Source organism: Anomaloglossus baeobatrachus, chromosome 6 (assembly GCF_048569485.1).
Source record: "Anomaloglossus baeobatrachus isolate aAnoBae1 chromosome 6, aAnoBae1.hap1, whole genome shotgun sequence".
Taxonomy (NCBI): domain Eukaryota; kingdom Metazoa; phylum Chordata; class Amphibia; order Anura; family Aromobatidae; genus Anomaloglossus; species Anomaloglossus baeobatrachus.
In genome coordinates, this window is record NC_134358.1 from 376,486,785 (window position 1) to 376,496,670 (window position 9,886).

At 45.9% G+C, this 9,886-nt stretch overlaps 1 protein-coding gene across 5 annotated transcripts in view; it reads right to left on the bottom strand.

Annotated features, from left to right (window-relative positions):
• The window catches only part of FIGNL1 (fidgetin like 1), a 28,388-nt gene extending 18,985 nt beyond the window's left edge, over positions 1-9,403 (bottom strand). Inside the window, exon 1 of one of the 5 annotated variants that reach the window (XM_075315033.1) lies at positions 9,171-9,403. Coding sequence is in view for 1 of the 5 variants with exons in the window: in XM_075315029.1 (XP_075171144.1) it covers positions 8,643-8,712 (70 nt within the window). In the remaining 4 variants the exon portion in view is untranslated. Of the gene's footprint in view, positions 1-1,628; positions 1,666-8,642; positions 9,012-9,035; positions 9,135-9,170 lie in introns of those variants that run through there. The other 4 variants (XM_075315031.1, XM_075315032.1, XM_075315029.1 and 1 more) reach the window with 4 other exon arrangements.
• Between the last annotated feature and the right edge of the window lie 483 nt (positions 9,404-9,886).

The following is a 9,886-nucleotide window of genomic DNA, read 5'->3' on the forward strand; positions in this document are numbered from 1 at the left end:
AACTAAGATAAGTGGTTACGCGATATTTACCTTGGTTACGAGTGTCCGCAGCTCTCAGGTGGGGGAGAGGGAGGGAGGGAGGAAGGGGGAAAGACAGATAGAGAGAGAGAGGGTGAGGGAGGGAGGAGGAGAGAGAGACAGATCACGCGAGACTGGTTCTGGGCATGCTCAGTACTTTCTGGGCATGCTCAGTACAAAAGCAGGATCCTGTCTATCAGCACGCCAGCGTTCACCTGCGTTCGCGTGCGTTATAGTGCGGATCCGGTGACTTGCAGTATTTTGACGCAGCTCAAAAACGCTACAAGTAGCGTTTTTGAAACATGTTAAAAAACTGCAAGTCACCGGATCCGCACTATAACGCACGCAAACGCAGGTGAACGCAGGTGGACGCGAGTCCATTGCAAATGCATTGAAATGAAAACGCATTTGCACTGGATCCGTACTTCCGCTAAAATAACGTTTTCAACGGATGTTAATAAGACGTAGTGTGAAACCAGCCTTAAACTGATTTTCTGATTAAGTTTATGGGTCTGTGGGAGAAGACAAAAAAAACCCAAACAAACACTTACTGCACATGGACGCCATCACTGTAGCATCTTAGTACTGCTTATTTATACACACAAAAACAGATGCCATACAGATAGTAAAAACTGACAGTCCAAAAAAAAAAAAAAAAGAATGAAATGCCCCCAAAACACTGATTAAAATTTATGTTTGCATTCAAGAAAAACGGAATCATTTTGTCAGCTTGGATGAGACATGAGTGTTGTCCCCAGAAGGATGAGGCTACATGGCGCCTTTTGGTGAGACACATTGTAACACATGTGAATGCAGTCGCAACGTGAAGGTACTGTGCCCAAATCTAACAAGGTTTGCCTTTTACAACTTGCTTGTGCAGACCCCAAGGGTACCACGACCAGCGGGTTACAAGTCCAGCCGTGTTATATTGGTTTCTGACTGGCTTGTCATGGTCACTTTAACCCCATCCACTTGTATTACATTATGATGTGGCAGCAACGCATCGTGGCAAGGTCACCGTGTGGCCTCAGCCTTATAGACCACACTGTAATAAAGTACGAACTTGTGCAGGAAGCAGCAGCCCGAACATCACACCCCAGCCCATCTTAAGCTACTTTCACATTTGCGCCGTTTGGCATCCGTCACAATGCGTTGTGTGACGCATGTGACGGATGCGTTGCAAATAGTGTAATAATAAAGGCAATGGATTCCTGTAAAACAACGTTGCGTTCTTTTTGTTTTCTTTAGCCGAGAGAGAGAGCCCCCATCACCGCACACACCGGCACTACCGCCCCCATCATTCCTGCCCACCCCAGCACTACCGCCCCCCATCATCCCTGCCCACCCCAGCACTACCGCCCCCATCACCGCACACACCGGCACTACCGCCCCCATCATCCCTGCCCACCCCAGCACTACCACCACCATCATCCCTGCCCACCCCAGCTCTACCACCCCCATCATCCCTGCCCACCCCAGGACTACCGCCATCACCGCACACACCGGCACTACCGCCCCCATCATCCCTGCCCACCCCGGTACTACCGCCCCCATCACCGCACACACTCAGGCACTACCGCACCCATCATCACTGCACACACTGGCACTACCTCAGTGACGTCCCCGCTGACAGCGCGATTCTCTTCAGTTGCTCCGTGGAGCTCACAGTGAGTGGCGGTGTTCTACAGCCGCTCCTGTCAGCTTCATATAGCAGAGCTGGATGTGTTGCGGGACCTCGAGTGGATTACGCCGGACCTGGAGGGGTATTTGGGGATTAATAAAGTGGTGAAAAAGGGTGTTTTTTTGTCTTTTATTCCAAATAAAGTATTTTTTCGGGTGTATTTACTTTCACTTACAGGTTAATCAATGGGGGTGTCTCAGACGCCTGCCATGATTAACCTAGAAATTAGTGGCAGCTATGGGCTGCCATTAACTCCTTAACTCCTTATTACCCTGATTGCCACCGCACCAGGGCAATTCGGGATGAGTCGGGTAGAGTCCCGGGACGGTCTCATCTAATGGATGCGGCAATTCCGGGCGACTGCTGGCTGATATTTTAAGGCTGGGAGGCTCCCCATAACGTGGGGCTCTCCATCCTGAGAATACCAGCCTCAGCCGGGTGGCTTTCTCTTGGCTGGTATCAAAATTGGGGGGGGACCGCACACTGTTTTTTTTAAATTTATTTATTGTACTGCACGATATAGACCCACCCACTGGTGGCTGTGATTGGTTGCAGTGAGACAGCTGTCACTCAGCGTGGGGGCGCGTCTGACTGCAACCAATCATAGACGCCGGTAGAGCAACCGGCATTTTCAAAAGAGAAGCCGCCAGAGCAGTGTGACAGCTGTGCAGTGCCGCACCGATGATCGGTGAGTATGAGAGGGAGAGGGAGAGAGAGAGAGAGAGAGAGAGAGACCGACCGGCAGAGACCAGGAGTGATTTTAAACGATTTAGAACGTTCTGCTGGACATGGTGAGCATGCTCAGTCGAACGTGACAGAATCCTGCACTGGAATCAATCGCCAAACGCATGGCGACGGAATCCAGCACCATAGACAGTCATTATGACTCTTAACGGATTCCGACGGAATCTTGCAGAGTGGTTTTTTTTTTACAGCAACAAAAAACGCTACATTCAGCGTTCCTTCCGCCCGACGGTCACCGACAAACCAACTGATACGCTGCGGGGCAGATGCAACGCAAGACCATCCATTGCAATCTGCCCTTAAAGGGAAACTGTCGCCTGAAATTTCGCTATTAAACTAAAAGAATCCCCTTCTGCAGCTCCTGTGCTGCATTCTAGAAAGGTTCATCTTCCTACTGGCCCCCCTTTCAGACCTAAATAATCACTTTTATAAAATCTTACCTTTTGGTATGCTAATGATGTTTTATGGCCACGGGGGCGGGCTGTATTGCGTCTGATATTCCCCTCCTGCCGCTGTTCACCGTCCCCCAGTGTTGATTGACAGATGACGACGACGCTCTCCTGTTAATCAGTGCTCCTGAAGTCTCGCGCATGCCCAGTGGCAGTATCGCGGGACTGAGCACAGTTCAAATTGCGAGTGCCGGTGATCGTATTGCGCAGGCGCGAGATTATGGGTGGGTACTTGAATGACGCTGGTGATGACAATGTCATCACCAGCGTCATTCAAGTACCTGCCAATAATGGGTGGATTATGGGCGGGTACTTGCATGGGCGGTGATGACATTGGTGACATTGTTATCACCAGCGTCATTCAAGTCCCCGCCCATAATCTCGCGCCTGCGCAATACAATCACCGGCGCTCGCAATTTGAACTGTGCCAGTCCCGTGATACTGTCACTGGGCATGCGCGAGACTTCAGGAGCACTGAGTAACAGGAGAGCGGCGACGTCATCTGTCACTCAACACTGGGGGACGGCGAACAGCGGCAGGAGGGGGGAATAACGAACGCAATACAGCCCGCCCCCGTGGCCATAAAACATCATTAGCATACCAAAAGGTAAGATTTTATAAAGTGTTTATTTAGGTCTGAAAGAGGGGCCAGTAGCAAGATGAACCTTTCTAGAATGCAGCCCAGGAGCTGCAGAAGGGGATTCTTTTAGTTTAAGGCTACATGCGCACGCTGATTTTTTGCTGGGTTTTTGCTGCGCTTTTGGCTGCAGTTTTGTCAGAACTTTCTGACATTTGACTTCCCAGCAAAGTCAATGAGAAGTCAGATTTGCTATGCACACATTGCAGTTTATTTGTAAAAAAGAAGACAGACAGAGCTTGGGCTAAGAAAAGCACTGAACTCACAAATTTATCAAATATCAAACATGTTTATTTAGACAAAAAGAATAAAACCATTTTAAAACCAATTTCCATCCATCATGAAAGATTGTATAAGACATAAATCTAGTGGGCCAAGTTATATCAAAGTCATCACAAACAGACAATGGAAAAACAATAATTAGCAGGTAAGTTGAACAAAACGTCCATACATTTAATTTGTCATTACAGAGAATACAATTTGTATAATAATAACCTGGACTATTCAAGATCCAATAAGCGCCAATATGATAATGCCAAGCAAGATCACAAAAAGTTCAACATACAACCTGCATTTGGTATCCAAGCTGTTGCAATCCTATGTGAGAAAAGCCCTCATCACTATAGAATTCAATAAGAATATAAACAAGATTTCAGGAGCTCCATTAGCCCCCACCCAACGCGTGTCGCTTGTAAAACAAGCTTCATCAGGGAAATCAAAGAGAACACTGAGTACATAAACGATACACACATATTTATACACATTTTAAAATAGTCTAAACAAGGTACTGGTGTGCAGCGGTCCACATGGAGATCCAGGCGTCCGGAAGTCGCAAATGCAAAGTCTCATGTTAGATCCAGTTGTACCGCACATGCGCTAATTTACGCGATCATGCTAATACTCATGAAATATAACAGCCAGCGATATAATATACATTCAAAGTGCTATTGCGCAAATTTGCCATTCATAAAAACAATGTTTGGCGTTCCATATTATTTAGCGCATGCGCATTGAAATACAACTACAAAAGGAAAAGGATCACTCATACACTCATACATCGGCATCAGAATAAGAAGCCACATTGAGATTAGTAAAAAACAGATATGCAAGTGCACATCGCCAGCCGCATACATAAAATACAGATATAAATGCGCTGTTAGCATATTTATGGAAAACCAGATCTTGAACCTATAATTCAAGATAAGAATTTCAATCCCTTTAAAAACCTAATAAATAGTTATATGCAAATATGAGATTTATGGTTCATGTTAAAAATATATTATTTATTTAGAATCTTAGTCACAGACCCAGGTAAAAAAAAAAAGGTCAAAATGCTAAAATCATGTATACCTAAATAAATATATCAATTTATTTTCATGGAAATTTCTATTCATATCAGATTTTCCTTTTTCTATACATAAGAATAATCAAGTTTATATTATATTCAATAATCCAATATATTAGCAGAGGAAAAAACTGATAAGAAATCAGATCACAGTTAAGACAGGGATTCATAAAACGTTTTCTCATGATCTCACTAATGAGTAAAGTCTACAAGGATACAAAATAACCACATAATTAGGCAAAGGACAAAAGTTGGTAAAAGGTCCAGCCCTTGGTTAAAACTGGGATTTACACAAGTTTTCATGATGTAGATGGTAATTTTAGAACAGAGATTTACAAAAGTTTTTTCATGATGTCAATAATGATAGAAGTCTACAAGGACACATAATAACCACATAATTTAGGCAGAGGAAAAAGTTGGTAAAAATTCCAGACTTTGGTAAAAATTGGGATTTACACAAGTTTTCATGATGTAGATCAGGGGTCTCAAACTCGGCTGGGTGTATGGGCCGCACAGAGGAAAAAAATAATTTGGAGGGCCGCATTCTTTGCAGGACAAAGTGACATTTTTATTGGTACCATATATATATTTTTTACACACCTTTGTATCACTGATTTTGAACATTTTTCACTTGTTTATTATAATAAAGGTGCACATTCTTTGTTTAAATATATAAGAAAAAAATGTGATGGTAAATAAAATGTCATGCCTTATTTATTTATTTTTTTACATTTTATCCCTTTCTTGTAACTAATAGTGTTACAATTATCACTATATATAAATTTTGGCCAACATTTTTTAGTAATATTCCCCATCTTGTTGTAATGTGCCCATGTTTGCCCCCTTGTAGTATTGTCCCCCTTCCTAGTCCCCATCCTACAGTAATGTGCTCATCCTTGTCCCCATCTTATAGTAATGTTCCCCATCCTTGTCCCCATCTTGTAGTAATGTGCACATCCTGTAGTAATGTCCAGCCTTGTCCCCATCTTATAGTAATGTTCCCCATCTTTGTCCCCTTGTAGCAATCTCCCTATCCTGTAGTACTGTCCCCATCCTATAGTAAAGTCCCCAGCCTTTCCCCATTCTATAGCAATGTCCCAATCCAATAGTATTATGCCCATCCTTGTAATGTCCCCATCCTTTAGTAATGTGCCCACCTTGTCCCCATCCTCTAGTAATGTGCCCACCTTGTCCCCATCCTGTAGAAATGTCCCCATGCTGTAGTAATGGGTGGGGGGGCAGTGGTGGCTTCGGCTGAAAGGGGGCAGTGGTGCTATAACTTACCGATCACTCCCTTCACCTTCCACAGACGCTGGAGTGAAGCTGAGGGGGCGGTCTTCGGCCCCAGATCCACAGTGATTGGAGAGATCAGTCACAAGGCCGGTCTCTCCAATCAGAGCTGGGGGCGAGTGAAACTGAGGTCACCCAGCTCCAGCCAATGATCGGTGCTACAGCTGCACTGATATGGCTGGATTTCAATGTTTCAACCATTTTCAATGGCTAAAACATTACAGTGGCTGTGATTGGCTGACGAACGCCGCTTATGCCAATCACAGCCTCCGTAGGTCCGGGAGGAAACACCACCCCTCCTGAGGTCCCCTCCTCCTCGAATCTAAGGTATTTGCAATGCAAAGCGATCGCAGCCACTGGGGCTCCGGGGCCGCGATCTCGCCATGACATACTGGGTACGTCGTGGGTCCTTAAGTACCAGGGAGCCATGACGTACCCAGTAAGTCATAGGTCGCTAAGGGGTTAATGTGCCATCCTTCACACACACACATGTATATACATACATACACACACACACACACACACACACGTATATACATACATACACACACACACACACACGTATATACATACATGCACACACACACACGTATATACATACACACACACAAAAGACCATTGTTCTCACCTGTCCCGCACTTCCTCGGCTGCCTCATCTCTGCTTCGTGCGGCCCCCAGGCCCGTGCCCCTGGTCACTATCGCGGAAGGTGCAGGGGCCGCAGCCACTGTCAGTAATTTATGTCAGATGATTGTTTTGCCGGCGCAAGAGCGCAGAGCCCTTGACTCTGAGAGCGCACACCGGCAAAACATTCATCTAAAACAAAGTGCAGACAGTGGCAGCGGCCCCTGCATCGGCCGCGATAGTGACCAGGGGCACAGGCCTGGGGGCCGCACGAAGCAGCCTGAGGGGCCGCATGCGGCCCGCGTGTTTGAGACCCCTGATGTAGATGGTAATTTTAGAACAGAGATTTACAAGTATTCTCATGATATCAATAATGGTGGAAGTCTTGCGTATCTGTTTTTTATTAATCTCAATGTGGCTGCTTATTCTGATGCCGATGTATGAGTGATCCTTTTCCTTTTGTAGTTGTATTTCAATGCGCATGCGCTAAATAATATGGAACGCCAAACATTGTTTTTATGAATGGCAAATTTGCGCAATAGCACTTTGAATGTATATTATATCGCTGGCTGTTATATTTCAGGAGTAATAGCATGATTGCGTTAATTGACGCATGTGCGGTACAACTGGATCTAACATGAGACTTTGCATTTGCGACTTCCGGACGCCTGGATCTCCATGCGGACCGCTACACACCGGTACTTTTAGACTATTTTAAAATGTGTATAAATATGTGTGTATCGTTTATGTACTCAGTGTTCTCCTTCATTTCCCTGATGAAGCTTGTTTTACAAGCGACACGCGTTGGGTGGGGGCTAATGGATCTCCTGAAATCTTGTTTATATTCTTATTGAATTCTATAGTGATGAGGGCTTTTCTCACATAGGATTGCAACAGCTTGGATACCAAATGCAGGTTGTATGTTGAACTTTTTGTGATCTTGCTTGGCATTATCATATTGATTTTGATATAACTTGGCCCACTAGATTTATGTCTTATACAATTTTTCATGATGGATGGAAATTGGTTTTATTCTTTTTGTCTAAATAAACATGTTTGATATTTGATACATTTGTGAGTTGAGTCCTTTTCTTAGCCCAAGCTTTGTCTCTACTACTGTTCCCCTTTTTGGGCTTATGCACCCTCACTTTATTATTATAATATTTATTACAAAGTTGTGCATTCCCAATCCCTTGTTTTGGCATTGCAGTTTATTTATCAGCGTTTTGTCAGGCTATGTGCCCACGTTGCGTTCTGGCCCTGCAGAAATTTCTGCAGCGATTTGAACAGCACATGTGCGCTTCAAATCGCTGCAGAAACAGTGCGTACTGAAAAGCCGATTTCATGCGCTCTGGATGCAGCCCCTCCCATAGACAGAGCGGGGGCTGCATGCAAAGCGCATGTTCTAATACGCCACGTGGGCATGGATAATGCAATAATCTTCATAGATTGTGCTGGGGACGCAGGACACATGCAGTTACGCTGCGGTGCAGAACGCAGCGTAACTGCATGAAAATACGCTACGTGGGCACAGAGCCTCAAAAGTTTGTGACAAAAAAAAAAAATGCAGCATGTTCATTCTTCCTGCGTTTTTATCATTTGTCACAAAAACGCACCTATAATTACAAGCATTTTTTGTGACATTTCCAGGCGCTCTCTGACAACGTGCAGTTTTGGCTGCAGTTTGTGAACACAAAAAGATGCCGCGTGCGCATGTAGCCTTATAGCGAAATTTCAGGTGACAGGTTCCCTTTAATAGAAGCCTATGAGGGATAAACGGATTCCTGCAACGGTTACCGTAATTTCTCAAGGCGGTGGATTGCAACGGATGCCGCACAACGCAAGTGTGAAAGTACCTTTATCGTGCAAACAATGGATGAAGCCATGTCTGTGTCTGTAGCAATCAGGATGGGGCAGTTGTGGCATTACTGGCTTCTCTGGCTCAGCCAGTACGTAGCTGTGGGCACAACCAAGGAGGCAGCCATGCAGTACTGGCGCCAGCTTCACCTATGGGCACAGCGGTGCGGCATGTTGGTTGCAGGCTGTTTCCAGTACAATGTCGCAGTATTTGCAGATACATGACCCCTCTCCCTTGTGTTGTTGGTGGCTGCATGGATCACTTATTCTTCCTAATCCACACAATGCGATCTCACCAGACACAGCGAGAAATGAGTGTTTGCACACTCTGGTACCAGCCCCGTTCGGAGCAGTGATAGTGCTCCACTCCTACAGCTCTCCTGTAACATCACCTTTATGGCGCAAGGGTTGCACAATGTCGCGGGACGGTTCCTACCGGGGACCAGGACACAGGGTAGAGGGGGGACACGAATCCATGCTTGGTAAACTACTCCTCTCACAGGAGTAAGAATAGGCATACGACTTACATGCAGAAAGTGTCCTCTACCAAGGTGCTAAGCGGCCATTTTGATGAAGCCTGTTGTGAGCGGCGGAGGGCGTGACGTCCGCTCTACGATTCCCGCGCTTTCTGAGGGCTCATCCACTTATGTCTGTAGTGTGTGAGAGACATTGGATATCCGGGCGGGCTTGTCACCGAGTACTGCGACTATGTGGGAAAATCTTGAGAGGTTAATGGGCGTCCCATTGCTGACATCACTGCTCCCTGCCCCTCGCCTCTCCGGACGGCTGTGCTCATTTCTGAGGGGAGATGGTGTGAATGAGCTGGTGGGGTCCGGTCTCCTAATATGACGGCACCCATAGTGTGCGGCACACGTTACCGACTGTCACTACTGCATGGCCTGCACACTGTCCCCTACAGTCAGAGTGGCCCTGCTCTCCCATACTGCCGGGTGCTGATGGCTTCTATGGAAGAAGATAGGAGCACCCTTTTATTAACATGAGCTCTGCTGCATGCTGCGCTTATATTCAGCAGCAGCTAGAGCAGGTCCAGCCCGCATACCTGGGCTGAAATGTGGAAGGAACAAGTTATATGCTCTGCCATTACAAAAAGTAACTAGTGTGCTTCAGCTGTTGACAACAGACTATTTGTAACACAGTTGGGCATACTCCCAACTATTGAAGAAAAGAAAGGGACAGTCTGCGGCGCCCGCAGCGGCAAATTTTGACCACACCCCTAGCCACA